We start from the raw sequence: 26268 nt of genomic DNA, 5'->3' as shown, positions 1-26268 counted from the left end.
CAAACACTACCTCAGCCCTTATTCTGCTCGACCTCTCCGCAGCCTTTGACACAGTTAACCATGACACCCTGACCAAAAGACTAGAAGACATAGGCATAACAGACACAGCACTACGCGGGACCAAATCATTCCTAGCAGACAGAACAGAAACGGTATGGATAAAACCTTTTAAATCAACCCCACGAGTTAACGACTGTGGAGTCCCACAAGGATCCTCACTATCTCCACTATATTTCAACATCTATCAGACGCCGGTCATCAGAATCTTCAAAAAATACAACATTACATGTTACAATTACGCAGATGACACTCAGATCATCTACAAAATCAAAGACACCGATGCCGACCACTCAACCCTAACTGACTGTCTAAAAGAAGTCTTCAACTAGATGGATGCCAACAACCTGAAAATCAACCCAGGAAAGACAGAAATCATGATCATATCCACAGACCAAGAGAAAGAAACTACCATCCCATGGCCCACGGAAATGGGAAACGCACCAACACCATCGAAGGTAGTAAAAAATATGGGAGTCCTAATGGACAACACCCTATCCCTGGAACCACAAATAAATGCAACAGTGAAGAGATGGTATTTCCTCCTCCACACGGCGAGAAGAATTCTACCTTTCCCCTCCTTCACGCACAAAACACTCACTATCGACGCCCTAATCATGTCAAAAATCGACTACGCAAACAGCCTCTACCCCGGAATACCAGAATACCTCCTGAAGAAACTGCAACGGATCCAAAACGCAGCAGCAAGACTACTCCTCAAACTATCCAGAGGAGAACACATCACTCCAGCGCTAAAAACACTACACTGGCTCCCAGTAAAACATCGCATCACCTTCAAAACAATGTGCATAAGCGTACAAGGAGCAGAATTCCTACAAAAGAAAATAAGTCTACAAGCCGAGACCCCTCCAATCAAGCAACGAAATCCGCCTGGAACTCAAACCATACCTTAAGAAAAAACTTGGAGGCACCTCCTTCTACCACTTAGCCGCAAAAACCTGGAACAACATCCCAAAAGAAATAAGAAACACTGAAGATCACCTAAAATTCAGGAAATCACTAAAAATCTGGCTCTTCAACACCACAGACTAAATCTGGAAAACCAAAAAAAAGGTGACTAAACCGGAAAGGAGACAGACATCCCCGACCGAGAGGGTAACTCGCACAACACCTGGACGGGTGACACCGGACAGACTGGAACACAGACGGCCCGCACGGAGACTGAGTCAACTACCCCAGACAATCCCACCAACACCTCGCCTGCCCTTAGTTACCGCCAGGTACCATAGTGGTATGGAATTGACGAGATATTGACAATCACCACACTACCTAAGAGGTTGACATTGACAGATGCACTTGCCACAGGAGTATTAAAGGAGAATAAGGGGAGCACTGAGAGAGCATGTTAGAGGTGGGGGCATGAAGAGTAAGGAACCTTGTATGCCAGTCGGACCCAGATCTGGACAGAACTGCATCAGGGGAGACCTCGCAAACCGGGCGCCTCAACTCGGGATAGAAACGCAAACTAACCAACCCTACTAACAATTTCCCTTTCTGCATACACCTCTCAAACTGCAAACCAAACACGACCAAACCTATAGCACAACAAACCACACAAACTTCACTACACTGCAACAACAAAACAAAAACACACATGGTCGTGCACAACAGTACACGATGTCTACCGGCCGCAAACACCCCAGGCCCAGCCAACGGACGCACCGGGCTGAGGCTGCCAACAGCACATCACTGCTCTCTTGCACTTTTCCTGCTTCGTCCCACTAACTCATCCTCCCCTCCTTTTCAGAACCGCCAGAGCGCCAGGGGACCACTCCGGTGGTGATAGTGTGAGGTACAAATGTCCTTTAACATTAACAAATGTACTGCAGAATGCAAGGGGCTTCTCCAGGCTAAATGATGGGTGGCAGTTTTTTTGAGTGAGTTGTAATGCGTTCAAACCCCTTATTCCTGCGTCTTGGGTTTTCTCTTGCAACGCCTTCTCTCTCTAGCATTGGCATGTCCAATGTCCCACTGCATGCCCCATCTAACTGTTCCCTATAATAATAGGGCTTTCTGCAGGTTGCTTTGGTCCCCTCTCACCGTACACCGATCCCTTAATGCTTAGATATTGGGGTTTGAGGGCGCAGCTTGAAGAAAGCATTCTCCCAGGGACTGGTGAGTGTAGGCATGGAGTGTCATCTGTTCACAGAAGTAGTAGAAGGCTTTTTTCTTGGACAACAAGACCTCTACTGGGTGTGTATTTGGACTTACCCGAAGCTGACGGGCGTTATGTCGAAATAGTCGACGCCAGCCACAGAAAGTTGTTTTTCTCTGACTGTTGTCCGAGTTTTCCTTGTTTATCCATCCACTTCACTGCCCCAGTTGGGTTTAAAGGAGTTTCTTCCACTGTAAAAGCATCCACACGTGTATGTGTGTGTGTGTGTGTGTGTGTATATGTACACACACACAGATTACACGTGAATCACAGATAATGCAAATAAATCTGCCATGTCAGGGTTCTAAAGGTGTCATTGGTAATAACCAAGTAGCACTTCACCTCCAGTGACCCCCTTTTAGTTTGGGCTATTAGGTGGCGCTTAAGAGGCCGTTAGAAGATGAAACTATTGCATTGGAGTACAGGTAGTAGGGAGATGACATATGAGGAGGGATACACCACTTGTGGGTTTTTTATTATTTATCCACCCATTGACTGCCCCTGGCAATGCTAATCCCTCTGCCCATTGACACCCACTACCTGCACCTACCCGCCCAAAACACCTCCTCCTGGAATGTCTTTGAGCTCGTTCTATCAAGAGATGACATCAAACTTTAGCCTGTCAATGTTATTTCTCTACAGTTTGCTGGGAGTTAATGTTTTTTTACAGGGGCAAAAGGCCACTGGAGTAATAAAAAATGTCTTAAACAAGCATCTCTTCAGCCACTTAATATCTGTTCCATGCACCCGTCCTGTTAAAAACCAGCAATGACAAAGCAAACGGATTTGGCTTGCGGGATTAGTTGGGCATTTGCCAGGTACTCACTCTATTTTCCAGCAGTTGCGGTCTTATTGCTATTATGCCAATGCCTAGCAAATGCCTATCCCATGCCTACACAGATGTTCAAACTGTTGGTTTTGCCAATGCTTATTTACTCCTTGTATTTTAGTGAGGAGGGGGTCTGCAGAATTTTAGCCCAGTCTGAAAGCATCTCTTATCTGTGCTATGGGTGCTTCGAGTAAGTTCTGCGCTGGTCTCTAAGCACTCTGTTTGCTACGCAGTAGATTTCAATTCATGGTTTCTGTGGGGGTCTGTTCTCCAATAACCCCCCCCCACCTCCACCTTACTGATGCTCTGAGTAGACTGCATGTGTCATACAAGATGCACAAACTATTTATTTCCGGGAAATGACCTGGGCGCTTACTGAATGAGCACAAATGAAGACTGGTATAGGGCAGCAACATGAATGGAGTACTCCACCCCCTCCCCCCCACACCTCTCCACCCCCCTTCGTCCCCATCCCCCCCTCCCCCACCGCCGGCTCCAACTAACCTGTACAGGCTGAAGGGAGAAGCAGTAAGAAGTTCAAGATGTATTTTAAAAGAAAAAGCAGGAAATAGGATCTTGCAGCAATGATGTCGTTAATTGGCCAACTCCGTATGTGTCTCTGCTAGCGTTCAAGACCACATCGGTCTCTTCCTCAGGTAGCAGGAAAGCTCACACAGGAAAATAGGAACTTATCCTATTGAAGTGGTCATTGCTGCAAGATCTTCAAAAATAAAAAAAATGTCACGGTTTGGTTGGCAAACACGGTATTCCTGCCTCAGTGGGTCAGCACAGCCTCGGTGAAGGGGTGGGTGGTCTGAAAATGGAGAGACGTGTTATTTCTTAGCAGGACACGTTACTGCGTCATGAATCTGCCCGTTCTTTCCACAGACCTGCCTCCCGCGCTGGAAGTTCTGCATCAGCGACACGGACAGCAATCTGGGCTTCGCCCTTGGGGCGCTCTTCGTGAAAGCCACGTTTGCCGACGACAGCAAGAGTACGGTACGTCCTTGCGCCCGCATTCTCTGCTGCAGCCAATGATCAACATTGCTCTGCGAATCCCCGCGTACTTGCAGCAGCAGCGCCGAGAAGCGCAAAGCATTGATAGGCCGCCATCTCTCCTCCATTACAGCAGTGCAGAGAAACACTGCATCCGCGGTCCACCGTTAAAAAACACAGCAGGTCAAGCCCCGTGTGGGGGTGTCCTCAAAATGTGCATACAGACGTCCGTTGGAACTGGCTCGCTGACACTATTAAAGTGCCATGGCATAGTTTCAGTTCCCAAAACCATCACTGTGCACATGAGCCATCCCTCCGGCGTTCAACTATTTTAGGGTGACCAGGTTTTCAAGACGAAAAACCGGGACGGCCAACAACATTTAAAGGACTACCCCCACACTGCACCCCCGCTTGAAGCCGCCCCACCTCCAACCACCATCCTTCCCACATTATTTCCAGCACTGTTGCTGACATGAGCATATTACCAAAAAGAGCCTTTGCTCTCATACATATGAGCGCATTGGAGTTTATTCATTTACCTGCTGTGGCACAATCAGTTAATGCGCATGCCCAATACCTGTAATGTTAGGAGTTCGAGCCCAAAATACTGTGACAATATTTCTACTCTATTATAACATGCATGTACTCTGTAATTGTTGGAGACCCTTCATTTCCCCAAAACAGGGACAGGGGTCGAATTCCCGCGACTGTCGGGGGCAAAACCGGGACTGGTCACCCTAAACTATTTGCCAGAAGTTAACATTGTAAGCCAAGCAACTCGCCCCACTAGGTAGCTGTTGCCATCACATGCTAGAGTACTCATGCCATTTGGTAGATATTGTCATCCTCCAGGCGGATACTATCACCATATACCAGGTTACCCCATTAAATGCTCGTGCTCTCCCTGCATTTGGCAAGTATTGTTATATTTGCTTTAGGCACGCAGATCATACGTAGCATGACTGCGCTTCATGTCATGGTCTTTCTACTGCTCTGGTCTTGCCCTACAGCGCTTTGAAGTAGTTTCAATGTATTCTTTATAACCTAACCATCATTTAATACAGCTGGGAACTGCCTTCCTTTTCACCACTGCCTGACTCGCTCCTTTTATTTGTGAGCTATTGGCTCTTGCCACACTTTCAATTGGGAGCAAAATGGTTCCATAACTTATTACAACAGCAGCACCAATAGAGGCTTTTGCCGAAGCATCAACTAAGAGAGTGCCCTTTATTTAGACAACGAACAAAAGCGTGCGATAGAAAATTAAATTCCTATTTAAAATATTGAGTCAATAAAATGGCATTTAAATTGCAATGATTTTGGAGTGGAAGTTGCAGTGTAGGAGTCGAGCAACAATGTGGGTGGGGCGCGTAGTCTGGTGTTTCACCCTGGGTGCAGTATTCTCTAGAAACTGCCATATTAGGCTGACCTGGCCTTTTAGTATTCTGCTGGGTGTGCCCCCGGCGTATCACTACTGCACGTTTTACATATCGAGACAGCGTCTTAGTTGTTGAAAACATTGTTAAAAACTCAGATGGTGTCTTCTATAGAACTGTTATTTTATTAATCTTATACTTGGGGTCGTTTTTTTTTTACCTCTATGATGTCACTTCCCTTGTCATGGGGCAACGGTCATGTGATGTCCCTTCCACTACCGCTATCATTTGGGGGAATTAACGTCTATGCGCATGTTTTTCTTTTGCCTAGGCACAAGAAATGATCAAGGAGATTCGAACAGCCTTTGAAGAAAGCCTTGCTGGCTTGGTGTGGATGGATGATGAGACGAGACGCGCAGCAAAGGAGAAGGTAACCCTACCAGCCCCAAATAGTGACCAAAACCAAGGAAGCCTAACCAAGCTTTTTTAGTCACCGGCCTTAAGTGAACACTGCTTCTCTGATGCACGCCTAAACCCAGCTCTTTTTACTTAAAACAACACTGAGGCATACAGAGAATCGATTAGCCCCCCACACCCCACATCATGAAAACATACCCCTGTCTCGAAAAATGAAATGGCGCAGAGAAGCACACCAGCTCGATGATCCTCCTTCACTAGAAACCTTCTTTCTGTCTTGTTTTAGAGGGACCCTGATAATAGTCAGTCTACTCTAAACAAATGCTGCTCTCGGTGCCCAACCACAGCGTGGAGCCCACTACATAGATGTCCCCCGTTGCTCCTCACCTTGCCTCCCGCCTCCTTATACAAGAGTATTGAGGAGCACACAACATTGATTAGCCTCCTTCCTCCCAAACCAAAATTCTCCCTTGTCCTGTTAAGCAGCAATGGTTAGCATATCCAATTGCAACAAAACCTTTGGCCGCTTCATGCAGCAACAATGAATGTGCACCTTCACATTGTGCAGCATTGAGGGCCTTCATTTTATATCAAGGAATCACTTTCTCGTTTTATGAATCCGTGAATAGCCTCACCGCTCCACAGTAAATCCGCAAAGGACACAGTGCTCGAGAAATAGGCGAGTGCTGGGCTTGCCCCACTATTTCTTTTTTAACACGCGTTTCCTAGCATGTCTCTCCGTTTTCTCCATCTCCTTTGGTCGGCTCTTTGCTGATCTTCTTCTTGGGCAGAACAGAGTGGTTGTGCAGAAAAGGGATAACAAGAAAATGTACAACGTGTTGCCTTGTGAACAAATGTAATATTTGAGCTGGAGTTTGTAGGGGGGTGCGGGTAGCTCAGCATCTACTCCCTTTGCTAATAAATGTTCTTTCCTTAACCAGGCAGAGGCAATCTACGACATGATTGGTTACCCCAAATTCATTATGGACCCCAAAGAGCTTGACAAGGTGTTTAGCAATGTAAGTATCTCGAGTTTTCAGTCAAAATGAGAGGGTCGCTAACGGAAATGGGGATCGGAAAGTACCGAGGGTAAGGGGGTAGTTGTGTTTTTTAAATTAAGTGTGGTTTGCTTTCTTTCAAATATATCAATGTCTAAAACATTGATGTATTGGTGGAATTAGAATGAGGAGCATCTGGCTAATGTCCTTCACATTGACTTACTCTGTAGAAGCTGCCTGTAGTATGTTCTCTCTGTGGAAGGAGCACATTACTAATTCCGGGGATGTAGTACCATGGGTGGTTTTTAGTCCAACCATGGCCTTTAATTGTCCATCTGCCATTAGAATATAAATTAGAAGCTTTATTTTTGCAAGAGCTGCTGGTCTATGCTGATCCCTATAGTATGTGTAATTGGCAACAGGTCACATCCCTTAATGGCTTGTAGCTGATTAATGATTTTCTTGTAGTGTCTCTGTAGGATCGGGGAGATTGGCAATACGAGAGTACTGTTTGCATTATCCAGACTGCGTTTTCTGCGTGAATACAAGGACATTGTGTGATCTAGCTAAAGTATCCTTTTATAGGACGTTGTGTGTGTTTATCGGATGGGATCACTCACGGTTAATCACTTATTTAGATGTGTCAGTGTCTACTTCATTTGGCGCAAACAAAGTTAAACCGAATTGCTTCTGAATCATTCTTGTCGATTTCTAGAAGTGGCCACTCTAGTGCAGAAATATTGACTATGGTGTCTTTAGGCAAATATTTCTGTAATTACATTTTGGATAGATATTGATTCTGTTCTGTATTCACGAAGCAATAAAATTGCAAGAATTTGAAAAAGGCCCTTTCCGTTTGTGAAACCAAAAGTCCCACCATGTATCTGCTGCAAAGACCCTGTGTGTTTTTGTTTTGCCTTTCTCGTTTTCCTGACCTTTTCCATAATGAGTACTCACCGGAGGCCTCACCAAAGATGCAAATACTGCTTAGATCCTACCCCCAATGAGACACCACGTCCCTCAAAGTCTGGGCACCTTGCCTGTGGGGGGACCCTTCATACAGCTTGCCGTTTTCACCACTGGTTGTTGGCAGCCATTTTCTAATTCTAGCAGGTCACTGCATGTGTTTATCCAGTACAGCCTCCAACTGCTAGGCCTTGTTCTAACAAGGGAATGGGTGAGATATGGATGCGGCCATAGACAGTCATGGCTACATGTGCCAGAACTAGATGAGACCTGTTTGCCCAAAGGTTTATGGTTTCTCGATATGAGTACACACCTGGAAAGAGCGAGCGTCTGGGATTAATCCCACAAAAGCTCAAATTGAATGTACCACTACTTTAGGGGCCACCAGAATGTTTGATTTGATGCAGTCCTGGGATTTGCCCGAATTCCTTCTTATCCACAATACCATTGAAAAGAAGGTAATTGAATTAGTGGGGGTATATTCAAGGAGGGGTTGGAGTGCTAACCTAGTGCTTGATACTGTTGCTATTGATACTGCAGCATGGGCATTGGACTGTGCACCTATATCCTACAATGCTAACTAGTGTGCATCTATATCCTACAATGCTAAATATTAGATTATTGTAAACTTTCTAGTTCCCCTCTGTGCATGTATCTTTACAGCCAAAACATTTCACTTGGACTGATTAGTCGGTGAGTGTTTCCTCAGAATGATGTATTCCCAATATTTCCTAAGCAACCAAAAACATTCTGAAAAACATCTCTTCGTAGACCTATGCATGTTTCGCTTAAAATGCTTCCTCTGGACCTGTTCTTTGGGTTATTGTAACAATCAATTGAAATTCTGATGGAATAGCTCCAGCAATTCACATAAACTTGCTATTCCTCTTCCACTGTGGTTTATCTACCACCCATGTCCAGTCAATGTCAGTTACTTTTGGCCAAGTTGATGATCAGTAATCCCACCAGATGCATCACAGAGAAACATTTAAATTGAAGTTTTGATATTTTTTCATCTGCCCATTATTGATTCATATGGTGCTGACACCCATGTTTACCAAGTGTAAGGTTGCAGAAGTAAGGCTCGGACACAATCCTCTTATCATTTTGGATAAAGGCTTTTATTATTAACTTCCTTGGAAAATGCCTCTCTATCCCTAAACCTATGAGGAGGTTCCCTACCTCAAAGAAAACTAATGAGAATATCAGGAAGTCTGAAACTAAAAGTCTCTCACTGTTGGGTCCCAAAAACCTACTTCTGTCCTTAACGCTAATAATCTTGCATGTAAGGATGATCTCTTCTCGAAGGAAAAGGGGTTCCTTGTGTTTTCAAGCAACAGAAAAGTTCCTAGTTTCACTAGTAGGAAAAAGTGATGCAAAACCAATATTCAAAAATACAAAACTTCAAAGCTACGGCTGGGCTCCTTTCCCCTAGACTTCTTTTGATTATAAATCACTTGTGCAACACTGGAGGAACTGGTTCGCGTCTTCACAGTTCCTGTATCCGGTTAGCTTGGCATGTTCCACTACCAGGCTTAGGATTCCTTATTTTAATTCTTTTATTACCCTCTTATCCTCGACCTCTCATGGGGGTGGGGTTCCAGACTCTCAATACTTTATAAAGCTTGTTTGGTTCCCTTGTTAAGCACATGTTTTCTTGTGTGTTCTCTTCTGCTCTCTCTGGGTTCCAGACCCCCCTGGCTTTAAACTTTGGATTCACATATGGGTATGAGTCCCAGACTCGCAATGTTGATTGTGCCCACTTGGTTCACTTCTTACCAAGTGTGCAAATCTTTCTCATTTGCTTCAGGGTCCCAGAACTTCTCCCAAATATATAACTGACTCTTGTTCGCTTCAGGGTCCCAAGACCTCTTTTATTATGGTCCTAAGACCCTCTTTATCTTTGGTGCGGGATCCAGACACACAATGTTGTTGCATCCGCTGTGAGGGACTGGAGGGGGGGTCTGTACTTCTGTTCTCTATTTGGCAGAGGAGAGCCACAGAGAACCCCTGCCAAGATTCTCTATAATTGGTGCGTGGTCGAGCAATCCAGGCCTAGCTTATCAGGAGGTGATGCGGGCTGGTTCTTAAGTACAGTGTAGTCCCCAAGCACCCACAAAGGAATGTCCGCACACTATATTGGTTAAAACACAGTTTTTATATAATTAATATTCAAGGTTATATACAATATTACGATAACTCACTTTGTACTTGGTTATCTATAATGGCAAAAATACAGTTCTACATGGTACCACAATTACTATTAGATCTATTTAAAATGCATCAAATGTACAGTTAAATGGCACACAAATCAGTTTGTAAGGGAAACCAACAATAGAGATAAGAGGTAAGCAGTTGGTTAGAACAATTGGCAGAATACTGGCCCTGCTACCGAGACACCCGCCCCACCTAGGCAACCTGTAGAATAAAGATATATCACAAGCCCAGTCCATATATTGTTCACAAGAGACTTTCCAATAATTCTGCAACCCCAAAGTACCTGGCGTTGTAGCGCTCTTTGTCGGGGAATCGGCGGCCCTTCTTGAGTGCCCGCCCTTTAAGGCAGGAGTTGCGGGTCGTTGAACGTCCGATGGAGAACAGGGTGAGCTTCGACGGTGAAGTGGCAGCTTCTTTTCTAGCTGTGCTCGTCGACGGGGAAGCGTAAACGTCCTGCAAGGAAGAGTCGTGCGGGGCACCTCAATGTCGATAGTTCTGGACCGCAATGGGTTTCAAGAACTGTGGCCCAGCAAGGGCATCGAGTAGTCGGCGTCTCTGTGGTGTTTGGGTGGTGGGAAACCCACCGGTGGTTACTCCTCGGCGCGTCGACGGTTGGGCCTTCTCCAGCGGGATAAAGTGGCAGCGATGCGGACGAGAGCGTCCTTGTATTCGAAAGTTCTTCGGCAACGCGAGCATTGCGGCTCCGATCGGCGACGGCGGTCGTCGACAGTGGCGGACAATAATCCGGGCGCTTCTGCTTGGGATTCCGCAGCAGTTCCCGTCTCGGGTCGGCAGCCTGTCATAGGGCTGTCTACCAGGGAGCTTTGGCAAAGATCAGCTGTTGCACGATGGTCCCTCATAGCTCGGGAAGAGGACGCCTTACCAGGTCCTCTGTGGGTCAGTCCTTGGAGACACAGCAGCTTTCAGATTGATGGAGAGCCACAGCAACTCTTCTCTTCCAGCAGGGCTTCAAGGTCAAGCGTTAGTTTCACTGCAGTTACTCTTCGTAGTTTGGACTTGATCTCTGAACACTTCTGAACATTATTCCTAGCAGTGAGAGGGCCCCAGATATACTGTTGAACTCCCATTCATTCCGCTGGGTCACACTCGAGCATCCAATCACTACGAAGGGCATTCAGCAGTCTGTCAGCCAATCAGGCGCATGGTGCATTCAGGCCATTCTTCTCCATACAGACACTCACAACACAGAATGTGGATTCAGACAACTATCACGCCATTCAACACTAAACACTGCATTCATACCAGTTTCGGGCAGGGCTGTCTCGGTCATTGTGTCAAACACCAGAAACTAGACCTCCACAACAAGAAGTGCATATGTGTGTCACACTCCATTCACCCAGGTCCCACCCACAGGCGTACCCACAATATACGGTCGTTGGGAAGGCTCCAGCCAGTCTGGTCGGCACTGCCCCACACTACCATATATGGAACTTCCACCCAAAAGCCAGTCAGGAGGAAGGGACAGAGTCAGGGCTTCCCAGGACTTCGGGAAGATCAAGGTAACAGGCGATGGAAGGCAAGAGGCCACGGGGGCCATCTGGTCTCCATCAGGTATCTACAGATTCCAATGACGGGGCCTGGGCATCCCAAAATGGAGGACGCTCAGGGCACCAGTCAATTCAGCACAGAGCTGCCACCAGCCGTACACTGCTCTGTGGGCCACACACAGGTGCCCAAAAACATACACTAGGGGTACAGGGTTGTACCCCCACCCATGGGTGCGATAAGGGTATCCCATGGGTCTGTTCACCAAAACCAAAAGAGAGCTGCACCGCCAGGAGTCCCACATGAACTCCTGTGCAGAACACACAACAGAACACATGATAAAAAGCAGTAAGGGACAAGGATACGGAGGCCCTGTCCCTCTGATGCATTTCCAGCATCACATCGTCTTGATTCACTCTCCTGCCAAGTATGCAAAAAACTCCTTTGTTGCAGGGTCCCAGACCCTCTTGGTTTTGAGTGCAGGTCCCAGACTCGCGCAGTTGCATTGTATCAGTTTAGTTCACAATCCTGCCAAATATACAACGGTCTCTTATTCACTTCAGGGTCCCAGACCCTCTCTTTTGGATGCGTGCCCCAGACTCTCACTGTTCTGTTGTATCCACTTGGTTCACTCTCCTGCCAAGTATGCAACTATCTCTTGTTTGGTGTAGGGCCCCAGACCCTCTTTCTCCAGCTCCTTAGCTCACTCCTATGCTTCCCAGGATCTCTAAGGGCTCCCGGGTAACCCACGTACATGTTTGCTTCCTTCTTGGTGGTATCTGCAGTCCCAGGGCAGCTGTCTCCTTCCTGGAGGCTCCGACAGTGTTCCGGCATTAAGCGGGTGTCTTCAGCATCCATGCAGACTGAGGCTACTCTCCAGTTATGCATTCTGTTCTTGGGCGCTTTATCTCTCATCCAGTTCTGGCTCCCGGATAGAGCGACGGCTCTCCCTCTCTCACATCTCTCCAATGCTTTTGTTTGAGCCTGAGCTTGAACTCTGTTGGCACTCCCATGTTTGACTGATGTTTGGAAACTAGACCGCTCACAGGTGCCGAAAAACATACACTAGGGGCACAGGGTTGTACCCCCACCCATGGGTGCCATAAGGGTATCCCATGGGTCTGTTCACCAAAATCAAAAGAGAGCTGCACCGCCAGGAGTCCCACATGAACTCCTGCGCGGAAAACACGACAGAACACATGATAAAAAGCAGTAAAGGACAAGGATACGGAGGCCCTGACCCTCCGATGCATTTCCAGCATCACAGTCGCCCCCCCCCAGACTGAAGTTAGGATGCCTAATCTCAAACGAGATAGACACCCTCATCCAGACGGTCAACATACCTTTTGGAAAGGCCATCTGCATTATCATGACTCTTCCTTGGTCTATGCACTATGGTGAAGTCTAGCCCTTGCAGGCTAATGGACCACCTCAGCAGTTTCGGGTTTTCACCCTTCATCTGCATAAGCCACTTCAGGGGCTTATGAACTGTTTGGACCTTGAAGGTAGACCCCCATAAGGTAGGGCCTAAAATGCCTAAGGCTACAAACTATGCTAAAACATTCCTTTTCAACAGTAGCCCACCTAAGTTCTCTAACCTTGAGTTGTCTACTGATGAATATGATAGGATGTTCCCTCCCTTTGTCATGTAACTGGGACGGTGTCCAGGCATCCGCCTGGACGATAAAGGGTCGGCTGTAGTCAGGCGCACACAACACAGGTGCCCTAAACAGACTTTCTTTAAAGGCATCAAAGGCCCTCTGACAGTCTTCAGTCCAATTAACCTTCCTAGGTTGTTTGGGTGAAGTCAGAGCTGTCAGAGGTGCAGCTATGGTTCCATAGTCCCCCATGAAATTGCGATAATAACCAGTGAGGCCCAAAATGGCTTTTACCTGGGTTTGAGTAGTGGGAGTCTCCCAGTCATGTACACCCTGTACTTTACTGGGGAGAGGTTGGATATGACCCCCTCCTATCTCATGACCAAGATATGTGACTTTCCCCTGAGCTATCTGGCATTTGGTGGCCTTGATAGTGAGGTTCCCCCTTTTCAAGGCCTGCAACTCCTCATCCAGATGTGTCAAGTGCTCTTCCCAAGTGGAACTGTAGACGGCATTGTCGTCTAAGTAGGCCACACAAAAGGCCTCCTGCCCACGGAGTGCATGATTGACCAATCTCTGGAAGGTGGCAGGGGCATTCTTCAACCCAAAAGGAATGACCCTAAACTGGTAGAGTCCCTCAGGAGTTGAGAACGCCGTCTTTTCCTTGGCATGGTCCGTCAGAGCTATTTGGCAATAGCCTGAGGTAAGGTCAAAGGTGCTCACAAATTTGGCAGCACCTATGGTGTCCACGAGCTCATCAGCCCTGGGCAATGGGTGCGCGTCACTTTTGGTGACGGCATTTACTCCTCGGTAGTCCACACACAACCTCCAATCCTTGGTACCTGCCTGGGAACTTGCCTTGGGGACAAGGACCACTGGACTGGACCAGGGACTGGTTGAGGATTCAATAACACCCAGATCCAACATCTTGGTGACCTCAGCCTGGATGTGGTTTTTAACTGTATCTGGCATATGGTAGCAACTGATTTTGACAGGCACACTGTTACCAGTGTCAATTTCATGCCTACACCAAGGTGTAAGTCCTGGTGTCCGTGAAAACAGAGGCATACTGCCGGAGCAAAACTCAGCAGGCCTTCTGCTGCTCTGTCGCCAGATCGGGAGAGAGAGATGTACTCCCTCCACTGAGCCAACCCTAGGGTTGCTATGCAGCCTCTTCTTGCTCTGAAGCTAGCAAGAGACATGGGACTTATGCGCGCCTGTGGAAAGGCTTGTGCCTGTTAACATGGAATACTTGAGAGGCTCCCCCAGAGACTCCCATGTCAACCAGATAATTGACCTCGCCCATCTTGGAGATTATCCTGAGGGGTCCAGTCCATTTATCGGCCAAAGTTCAAGGCTTGGTAGGCACCATCACGAGGACCTCCTGTCCCGGAGTCCAATCCACTTGCGATGCTTTAAGGTCATGCCAGTACTTATTCAATTCCTGGCTGGCCTTGAGATTTGCTGTTGCCTGACCCATCATTTGTGTCATCCTCCGTCTGAGGCCTAACACGTATTCCCCCACTTGCTTGACGGGACTTGGGGGGGGGGGGGGGGGGGCAGGGGGGGGCGGGTTACCTCCAAACCTTCTGTGATCAAGGCGAGGGGCCCCCTCACGGGATATCCAAAGAGTAACTCAAAGGGGCTGAAACCAACACCCTCTTGAGGTACCTCTCTGTAAGCAAACAGCAGGCATGGAAGGAGGAGATCCCATTTCCTCCTTAGGGGCTCTTCCAAAGCGCCTAGCATGCCTTTGAAAGTTTTATTAAACCTCTCAACCAGACCATTGGCATGGGGATGGTAAGCGGTGAACTTGTAGGTTACCTCGCACTCTTTCCACATGGTTTTCATGTAAGTAGACATGAAGTTGGATCCTCTGTCAGAGACCACCTCCTTAGGGAATCACACAGCTGAAAATGCCCAGGAAAGCCCGGGCAACAACCTTGGCGGTAACAGTCCGAAGGGGTATAGCCTCAGGGTACCTGGTGGCAAGATCGACAAATACCAGGATGAACCGATGTCCACCTGAAGTGGGAAGGTCAAGGGGACTGACGATGTCGATGCCCACTCTTTCAAACGGTGTGCAAACCACTGGCAATGGCTGCAGTGCGGCAATGGCACTGCCTCCAGTCTTGCCAGACAACTGACAAGTTGGGCAGTTGGGTGTGGCAGCAATTGAAAAGGTTTAACAGGCGCATTAGCCCCAAATCAAAACAACCAAACTTATTGTACATCCTATAGTCACTTTCACTACTGAACTTTGATTTGAAGATTTTTAGTAAAAAACATGTTCAATAGGATAAAAAATATAGCATATAAAAAATACACAAAGACCTCGGCAGGTTTATACAGGGCCATGATGCGTCCTACAACCAGACATTATTACGCCACATGACATCACGGTCTCCAAGTGGAGGAAAAACTTGGCTGTGGCATCTTTGGGTACCGAAAAGCCCTTTGATACGGGTGGCTGGGACTGGATTTCCCAGGCGCTGGAGGCATTTCATCCGGGTGCCAGCCTGATACACCTTCTTTACAAGTCTCTGCTGGCAAGGGTCTAGCATGGGAAAGGGATCTGGAGCAGCTGCCAATTACAGAGGGGCACACAGCAGGGTTACCCCGCCTTTCTCCAGTACCATTTCCCCTAGTTATGGAGCCACTAGCATGCGTCATAAAGAGATTTGGTTGAAGATGGGACCACTGTTTCTGTCTGACATGTGGGTTGGCTTTATGGGTAGATGTATTGCTTTAAATAAGAGACCCAGGTACAAATATTACCTATTTATGGAGATAACGGGTACATTCAGATAAGTGCCCGCAACTAAAAATGAAGTGGGAAAAATCCTATACATACCTATTGGCAGCACTCCCTGGAGTACCTGACTGACCACCAGGTGAGTTCTGGACTCTTCAGTAGGTGGGCACTGGCATACATAAACACACTGCAGACACTTTACAAGGTTAGAGCTACGGCTAACTCATTACATTCATGGATCGGCTTCCTCTTTCGCTTCAGGGGGCGAATTGCTGTAGCCAAAATGATAGTAAGTTACTAGATTGCTTTAATTTCTTACCAATACCCCCACCCCAATCTCATTAAACCCGCCTTTGAATAAAATCGATCAAAATGATTTTGATGGTTGTGGGGCACTGGCAGAGTCGGGTGGCTTGGTCTACCTGGAAGAGTTACTCAAACGGAGGCCTAGCCCTACTTGATAATGACCTTTTGGAAACCTACTTTGGACAGAAAGAGACATCAAGGGTCCTCCATAGATAGAGTAGTGCTAGAAGTTTGGAAATGAGCACAACAAAAGGGAGGCACAACATACGCTTACTAGCCACAGACCCCTGCATGGGTAGGCAAACACATGAGGTCTATTGCATCCTATGTGCACAGGAAAGAGTGCGATTGGGCAGGATGGAAGGCACCAGGAGGCCGGCTTGAAGGGGGGGGGGGGGCTGCTGGGGTTTCTGGAATCAGTGGGAGATGATCCCGAGGAGCCTCAACCATGTCCGATTTCTAGAACATTCCTCAACCTCCTGAAAAGCAAGGTTTAAATTGTTACAATTCTCAAGCATGTGTGCACCATGTGGCTCAAATGGAGCGGGCTACTGGCATAGGATTTGGGAATGCCGGCATAAACTAAATTATTGGGAGTAATCCGCGCTAACTCGTCAGTGATTAAGTGGAATGAACTTCCAAAGGCTTGTCTAGCAAGTCAGATACCTGGTGGAAAGGGTTAAAAATAATATGATGTCTAGCCAACAGCGATGGACGTTGTAACTCCATCTCCTGGAATATATCTTGAAGAATGGTCGTTCATTGCAGGTTGTAAAACGTAATAATAAAAAACAAAAAAAAATGATGACACATTTACCATCTATTCTGTATCATATCAGCCTGTATTGGCACTGTACCCTCTTCTTATCTTACCTTCCCCACCTTTGCTCCCCAACCCTTGCCTATCTGTCTGTCCCTACCTACTTAGTTATTTTAAGCTCTGGCACTGCTGTGCATATATTGTAAACCATCGATATTTGCATATACTTTGCATCTTGTACTTTGTATTCTGTCTTCTGTATATATATATATATGGAAATGTAACCAAGCTGGAACTTCCGTATTGCTTTCTGCGCCCCGATACCCGGTCTAGCGCGCATTATAAATAATAAAACAGACAAACATTCAAAATGATACCCTACTTTCTGCAGCTTCAAAATAGGGCGTCGCTTAAGTAAAAATAAATGGACTCGGGACTACTGGGGAACTTGGGTGATGCGGAGCTGAGCGTCAACAGTCACCACGACGCCATGACAGCCTGGCCTCATGCGAGGGTGGACTTGCAGTCAGCGGAAACCTGGGGCAACCCGTGCGGGCCGCTGACCGGAGTCCCTGGGGTTGCGGGTGCGGGGGTTATGGACATCGGCAGTTCGCACGGATGACTGATCAGCTGCCGTCTCCCTAGTGATTTTAAAAAAAGAAAACCGAGAGCCGAACAGTCGCGATGCAGGCCCCTAGTCCAAGAGGCCGCGTCACGCACTTTCGTTTCTCACGCGTCTCTAAGACTAATCAGTGCTGCTGAATCAGAGGCCAGTGCAGGGAGCCATCCCGCCTCCCCTCAGGCGCCCCTGGGGGTACACGGAAAACACATCCGAGCACATCACACACAAGAATAGTAGATTTAAAACGGCAGCTGTAGACCGAATGTGTATGTCAGATCTTACCGGCAGAGCTTTGGTACGATAATAACAATATGGGCCCTCTGTATAGTGCGCATTAGGTATCTTAGCAACGTGTATTAAAATGGACCACAGTGACCCTCGTTTCAGCGACCTGGAAACATTTGTTCTTATTTTTAAAAGGGGCCGCACCGTTTCGGAACTGATACCTCCAGGTTACACACATTCCGGCAACAAGCACATCAACTAATTGAGATATCTTAACCAGCAGGTCAAAGATATCACGATGGACGAAACGCAATTTGATTAAAAACGCCAAGATGATATACGATAGTTCTGTTCCACAAGAGAGCCATGCCGGCCAGGTCCTTTGCAGGTTCTCCTGATGACTGGGGCTCCTGAGAACCTTTTGGAGACGTGCCCTACCCCGAGACTCCCCTACAGCATCAGGGGTCTATTGTGAAAGGATTCCTTGTCTGGAGGACCTCAAGAGTCCATAGACATGTCTTTGAATTATTATCCAAATGAAATTCATGTATGAGGGCAGGCAGTAGGCTGGAGCTGCTCTTAGATTAGTGGTCTTCAGACTGGGGGGCTTGCCCCCCCCAGGGGGCCACGAAGGATTTCTGGGGGGGAGGCAACTCTTTAAAAAGAGATTAAAATAACGGTTTTTAATATTAAAAACAAGGACAAAGGTGATTGCTTTTAATAGGAAATATAAGCACCTGCTTATATTTTAGAGAGCCTACCCCGCGCCACCCCCCCCCATTAACCTCTGGGACATCCGTTGGGACCCCCTAGGCAATGATCCAGATGCTGTATGATTATGAGTGTACAATAGAATGTGTGCCCAGCACTGCAAGGGCAACTCGGAAACACTCACATCTGTGCACGTTCTTCTGGCTTCATAGGGGGCATTGTGATAACAGAAATGAAACATCTTTGGGTCTCCACAGCTGGAGGCAGCACCTGGATGTCTTGAGCAGAGTTGCAGAGGTGCTGGCCTGATGATCCAGGATGTCAGCCCGCAGTGGCAGGCGGTTCTCGAGTAGCAGGAAGCGGAGAGTGCTGAAACTGGGGAAGGCAGCAGAGTTCCCTGATCCAAGGGAATCTCAGCTCTGGTGGCACAAGGTTGCAGTGGGATTCCAGAGGCTACAGGAGAGGTGGAAGCCCAAACAAAACCGTATTTCCTGAATCCCTTGTGGAGATCACAAGTGCCCGAACCAAGGCGCGGAGGTCACCTGCTGGGAATTTAGGCAGCGTAGGACCATGCCAGTTCAGCCGGAGGGCCTAAGAAAACCATGGACTATCGGACAGAGTATACTTTGGAGCAATGGTTCAATAACAGAAGTGTGGAAATCTGTTCAGTGTTCCCCAGAGAATGCGGAAGTACAGGCCTGAATTGAGGGTTGTTTCAGTAGAGAGAAGAGCACCTCTGGCCTATTATGTGCACGAATGATCTGGGAGGAATAAAAGGCTTTCTTGTCAGAGGACACAGATTTTCATAACTAAAGCTTGCGATGTAAGAGCTGGCCATTTTCTGGAGTCTAAGTATCTCTACCACACACGCTCACTTTTTTCCATGGACTGGCATCGTTTATTCCAGTCCTGTGGCGAGCCGGGGCAGTGGGTTTAGTGCTTATATGCTTTTTCATGTAGATTTGTACTCTATTCCAGCCGCTTGAAAACATTTCGTGCCACTTAACTTCGTCAGTTAAAAGCATGTGCACAAACGTAAGCAGCACAATGGTAAACATATCAAACAAACTACTGAAATATACATTTAAAATATGTTTGCACGCTGAACTGTATTCACTAGACTCATGATCGATGCCACAAGCTTTTTAAAATGGCCATTTAATTTACCTCAACATTGTTTTTTAAACATTTCATCTGATTAATTTGTAGCGCTCAACCGGGCAAAATAAACTGCATTTAGGCGCAGATCTTGTTAATATGGTGAAACACAATAATCAGGGGGTCTGGAGCGATGGAATCATTGGAAAAGATATGTTTTAAGAGACTTCCAAAATGGCAATGCAGAAGGTTTATTTCTCATATCAAGGGGCAATGAATTCCAGAGTCGTGGACCGCACACAGAGAATCATATATCGCCCCTATGAACACAAGTGCAACTATAATGTTTTTCCTCTGATCTTGGGTGATCTGGTTGGCTGGTAGCAGGAGATCTTGTCTACTAAATGTGTGGGTGCAAGTCCATTAATCCATACATATGTATGGGACATTTGTGGATATGTGTGTGAGTGACGGTTTGAAATATTCAGCCTACTTCCCAACATGTTGCACGCCTGAAATTTGGCATGTGGGTAGGTTTTATGGAGCAGACAATGTAAAAAGTATAAAATATACATTTTTCAATTTTTCTTATAAGCGGTCTGCAATGCTTGGGTGTGTGTGTGTGTCTGTTCAAAATGTTCAGCATACTTCCCATCATGCTACACCTGCCATTTGGCATGTGGGTAGGTTCCATGTTGTAGACAATGTAAAAAGTATAAAATATAAATATACCTTTTGTCTAATTTATTTATTTTTTTAGTAGGAATTACACTACAGAGCACGGTTACAACTGCTAGTACATTTATAAACCAGGCATAGAATATTGAAGGTGATTATGTAGGAAGCACAGAAAAGTAGACACTAGTGTGCATCTAGATACTCCAAAACCAGCCTATCGGCCACATTTTGAGCTACCTGCATTCACTGTAACTGGTATTTCAGAAAGCCGTCAAGAACGGTGTTGGCGTAGTCTAGTTTAGTTTTTAATTAACCAGTGAGCATATTGCCACTGGCACATCTGGAAGAGCCAAATAGGAAATGGCTATTCACAATAGTCGGAGAGGGTAGTATAACTATCTGACTATAGCACCAACTTGTTAGTCACAGCCTAAATTGGACTGATAGTAGTACCCTAAATTCGTCCTTTAAGGGCAAAGGTAGTAGGTGTGCCATACAGAGCAGGGGAGAGAGTATCAACAGTGTACTCTTTAGACAATCATTTGGGCCCCAAAAGTATAATTTCCATTTCTGTGGGATTAAGTTGTAGTTTATTTAAGATCATCCATCTTGCAATCTCTTTAGTGCAATGTACAATGTTTACAAAGGAAACCGAGGGGCCTTTGACACGCAAGTATAACTGCACGTCATCTGCATAATAGTGATATGACAAATAGACAGGATACTCATCAGAGGTTGCATAAATATATTGAACAAAATTGGAGTTAAAAAGGACCCTTTGGGGCGCCGGACTGCAGGTTTTGATACATAGTTGCCCAGTTTAACACATTGGCGACATTCCGTCAAGTAAGAGTAGCAAAGGCCAATGCATGGTCAGACACACCCACCACTGAAGTAAGTCTGGACAGCCTAATAAAGTCCACCGCATTGAAGGCCCCAGAGAGGTCCAGCATGATCAACAGAGTCAATGTCCCCTCGTCGACATTTTGTTTGCAGATGGTTCCATACTGCAACTAACACTGCCTCGGTCCTGTGCAGAGGACAGAAACCAGCTTGATCGATGTCCAAAATATGTCGTTTCTAAGAAAAGAGACTTTAATTGGTAGGTAAGCACCTTTTCCAGTATGTTAGCTGGCCCTGGTAGGCCTTTCACTGTCCGATAGAATTTCTGGATCCAAGGCTGATTTTTTTTAATTTTATTTTTTTAACAATGGTGTTAGTGTGGTGATTTCATTCATTCATTATAATCTTTTCTCAGTGCAAAGGTATATTCACGTCGCACTAAGTGAAGCCATTAGGACAGGGGCTAATTAATAGAGGTACCGAAATTCATCTTTCAGTAAGTATTCAGCAGAATTCTGGCTGAAAATAAGTATTCAGCAGAATTCCGGCTGAAAATAAGATTTGTCTTCGGCCGAATGTTTATCACTGGAAGCTGAATAGTTTCTTCTTCAAAATCCATGAAGTACTGCTTTGAATGTGTGCCTGGAAACATTCAGGCATGTCAGGATTATCCTTTAAAAAGATCATTAAACAAATGCTGCTGTCACTTTGATTAAGTACAGGCAGCGCAGACGTGTGGCAGCGCAGAGGTGTGAAAGTGCAAAGTCTCTGCCCTTCATGTGCTGGACAACCAGCCATTCATCTGGTGGTTTGCTGGGGAAGGGTGAGCTGAAGCAAAACTCAATATTAGTAATGTGCAATGAGATATCTCTGGTCTTCCCTGTATTTTGCAATTGAAAACAATTGAGCTGGAGCAATTGTTTACAAAGTCGCTAGTGAACATTTTTATTTTCTTTAGCGTCTTATTGGTCTGCTGATGACCTGTGTGGGTAATCTGAAAGTAACAGGTTCCAATCACACCAATCTAATCTAAGTAATGTAATTAAGTGGATTAATACAATTGTTGGAGATCCCAGGAAGTTCCAATCCCAGAGTTGAATAGTTCAGACGGTTGTGTGCCTGCAGCAAAGAACTGCAATTCAGCCTGCAGGCAAAGGTTATAAAGCATGTCAAACGGCTGAGAGAAAAGCGGGCCAGTGGCAGAGATGCGCTTGTTATATCGAATCAAAGGTTATAATTCCTGCCCTCCAACTTTCTCATGTTGTCAAAACAAGCACCTTTGAATTAGGTAAAAGTGACAGATGTTACTAAAGAACGTGGCTATCCAATAGATTGAGTTTTACCCCAAACAATGTTTTAACCAAAATGCCTCACTCTGTGGTAGCAGAAATATTCCTCCCAACATTAGATAGTTAAAAAAAGAGGGGTACTTGTGCAATAAAGACAAGGAGGTACCAGTTTACAATTTAGAAACATTGGACCAAGTGGATGTACAAGTGAAACAAGTGAAACAAGTGAAATATACATGCACATGCCAATTACAGATATGAAAATCAGCACTGCCCCTTACCTATAGTCAGCTGAGAAACAGAGGACTCAGCATTCCCTATACATTTTTGTCTAGTGTCTTTTACCATGGCCCAAAACACCACAAACACACGCCACCCGGAAAACAAAGAAAAATACTATTATTGAAAAGACATTTTTCAAATGCCTCACCTCCTCTCAGTACCAGCGGTAGAAAGCATGGATTTAGCATCCCAAAGGTTTGCATTCAGTATCACTTCAGCAGTCTGCAAGGAGCACAGTGATTGCATACATGCATACTCCACTTTTGGGTTACTTAGTTACTTGCACCCTGCCCAACAAGTGAAACCTATGACTGCACACAAAAACCAAACTGCACTATTATTGAACAGTTTTTATGATTCTTTGTTGCTTTCATGGCTTAAACAAACATCTTCTGTAGACAACAAAGAAGAGAAATGCAATAAAGACTGGATATACATATTTTATATTGTGTGCTTTATGATTTGCAAATCCTTTTTATGCTTGCACAACTTTATTAAAAAGGCCACTCTCCGGCACCGTATTCCACTACGGCCAAATACTTGCCCAACTATTCGGCCAAATACTTACATCTACCAATCGGTACACCCCTACTAATTAAGTCATAGATCTATAGCAGGACCACAAACCAACTAGGACTCTACACCGTCGAAAGATGGGTCCTAGAATTGGGATTCAAACCTGTAGCCCAAAAACATATGAGCTAGCGCTTCTTGAGGAAGAGACCTTATGGCAATATATGCTTATTGGGGAAATAAGCAAACTGACATGGCAATGCAGGAGTCACTAGGCAGAGAGAAGCGCTAGATCTGCTTTATATTTGCATTGGGAAACACCCCCTCTTTTGGCAACCATTCCGAAAATGACCAGTGGGAGAATCCACATTTTCTCCTTTCCATATCTCGGAGAGCGTTCTTTAAACTCCCTAAAGTTCTGACCAATGTTACATGCCAAACATGCTGTAGAAGATCCAATGCCCCTACATTTCTAGATATTTCATCAAAAAAGTGTCTCCAAAATATCTTTAAAATGATTGTTTTATTATTTCCAATTCTGCAGGATGTTATTAGCTTTGTCAAAGTGTCTACGTCGTGTGTCACAAATACCCATAAAAAGAGACCCATCTTTTCACACAGACACTGGTGGAAGTAGAAACACGGGCAGTCATACTTTGTAAAATAAGGAGACCCGCATAAACTTCTGACCATACGCAACCAGAAAGTATGGCATGATCCAGGATAGAAGATGTGACTAGAGGATAAAAACCGCAAATGCTGGGGAATGAGGAGAAGCAGTAGACCAATGTTGAACAGCTCATGGCACTCCCCCATGGCGTGGTAAAATCTTGAGACATATAAGAAGGGTAGGAGCAACAGTTGTGGGGGAGAAGCTGAGGTTATCTGGAAGAGGCAACACTGAGGTGGTAGTTGTTGAAGGTTTGAGGAGCTATGACCCAGAGAGAGCTGTGAGCAGAAGCCTTTGATCCTGATATGCTTCCAAGATTCCATCATTCCTTTCCCGGTGCCAATATGAGAAGCATGATGTCTATTATAGTAAACATGCATATGACACTACACTACAGGACATTTATGGAGAAGGAACTAGTTGTGGAAGGTGCCAGTGTGAACGCCAGTCTCTTAAACATAGTACGCTTGGCCAACAAATGTGCTTTAAATTGTAAAAGTGAGCCGCATTAAACATGGTTTCAGGCAGGGTAATCTCTTCAAATCCACTTAACAAGGGTTGATTGGAACACTCAGTAAACCAATGCCTGAAGTTGGAGTGCCTCCCTGCTTCTCAGAACCCACTTGAAGCAGTTGGGCTAATCGTTAGTCTGGGAGTCATTGTGTTGCTCTCTACTGTTCTAGAGCTCATGATGTCAATCACTCTGCAGGTGCAACGGGTACTGGGAATTTCAATGTATGACAGCCCCTTTGTTCTCATGTGAAAGCGCTTCCATTTTTCTTTTGTGGTGCCTGGTCAAAGAGGGAGACCATTAGAAATAAGGAAAATAACTTGTGAGATGAGAACCTGGTATAATGAATCTGAGGATGCCGTCCCTTATTCCCTAGGTGGGACCTTTCCCATGGGGCCAGGGCGGCGCATCCTCAGTACAATAGTGCCCCTGGAGGTGGTACACCGATGGAAGATCACCTGGGGTGGGAATCCCCCTATGGGATTGTGGACAGTCATCACCCCAGAACACGGTATTGTCCCGTTTTTCCCCATCCAACCCCTTTTGTAACTCCAAGTCCTCGTGCCCCCTCCCTGGATGTAGTTAATATATATACTGTTATCACCTTATTCCAACTATCTTACATGACAATACTGAGGGACCCATAATGCAAAGTATTGTGCATGTAGCCAAACTAACATACATCATAATGTTGAAAAACCAGATAAAGTATTATGCATATTGCCACACTGACCTGCATAACACTGAAAAACCAAATAATATAAAGTATTTTGCATGTAGCTTGAAAGATGGTACTCACTTGCGAGCAACCGAATGAGCGGTCTAGTTTCCAAACATCAGTCAAACATGGGAGTGCCAACAGAGTTCAAGCTCAGGCTCAAACAAAAGCATTGGAGAGATGTGAGAGAGGGAGAGCCGTCCCTCTATCCGGGAGCCAGAACTGGATGAGAGAAAGCGTCCAAGAACAGAATGCATAACTGGAGAGTAGCCTCAGTCTGCATGGATGCTGAAGACACCCGCTTAATGCCGGAACACTGTCGGAGCCTCCAGGAAGGAGACAGCTGCCCTGGGACTGCAGATACCACCAAGAAGGAAGCAAACATGTACGTGGGTTACCCGGGAGCTCTTAGAGATCCAGGGAAGCATAGGAGTGAGCTAAGGAGCTGGAGTAAGAGGGTTTGGGGCCCTACACCAAACAAGAGATAGTTGCATACTTGGCAGGAGAGTGAACCAAGTGGATACAACGGAACAGTGAGAGTCTGGGGCACGCATCCAAAAGAGAGGGTCTGGGACCCTGAAGTGAATAAGAGACCGTTGTATATTTGGCAGGATTGTGAACTAAACTGATAAAATGCAACTGCGCGAGTCTGGGACCTGCACTCAAAACCAAGAGGGTCTGGGACCCTGCAACAAAGGAATTTTTTGCATACTTGGCAGGAGAGTGAATCAAGAGGATGTGATGCTGGAAATGCATCGGAGGGACAGGGCCTCTGTATCCTTGTCCTTTACTGCTTTTTATCATGTGTTCTGTTGTGTGTTCCGCACAGGAGTTCATGTGGGACTCCTGGCGGTGCAGCTCTCTTTTGGTTTTGGTGAACAGACCCATGGGATACCCTTATCGCACCCATGGGTGGGGGTACAACCCTGTGCCCCTAGCGTATGTTTTTGGGCACCTGTTTGTGGCCCACAGAGCAGGGTACTGGCTGGTGGCAGCTCTGTGCTGAATTGACTGGTGCCCTGAGCGTCCTCCATTTTGGGATGCCAAGGCCCTGTCATTGGAATCGGTAGATTCCTGATGGAGACAAGATGGCCCCCGTAGCCTCTTGCATTCCATCGCCTGTTACCTTGATCTTCCCAAAGTCCCGGGAA

General features: G+C 46.1%; 1 protein-coding gene across 5 annotated transcripts in view; it reads left to right on the top strand.

Annotated features, from left to right (window-relative positions):
* ECE1 (endothelin converting enzyme 1) overlaps positions 1-26268 on the top strand; it is a 696412-nt gene that overhangs the window by 475837 nt on the left and 194307 nt on the right. For all 5 annotated transcript variants that reach the window (XM_069610356.1, XM_069610353.1, XM_069610355.1 and 2 more), the window contains 3 exons: positions 3951-4061; positions 5766-5864; positions 6793-6870. In XM_069610356.1, coding sequence (XP_069466457.1) covers positions 3951-4061; positions 5766-5864; positions 6793-6870 — 288 coding nt within the window. The remainder of the gene's footprint in view (positions 1-3950; positions 4062-5765; positions 5865-6792; positions 6871-26268) is intronic.

The sequence above is a fragment of the Ambystoma mexicanum genome, chromosome 8, assembly GCF_040938575.1.
Source record: "Ambystoma mexicanum isolate Mex_15411 chromosome 8, UKY_AmexF1_1, whole genome shotgun sequence".
Classification (NCBI taxonomy): domain Eukaryota; kingdom Metazoa; phylum Chordata; class Amphibia; order Caudata; family Ambystomatidae; genus Ambystoma; species Ambystoma mexicanum.
The sequence above is the reverse complement of the archived record's forward strand: the minus strand, read 5'-3'. Positions and strand labels throughout refer to the sequence as shown.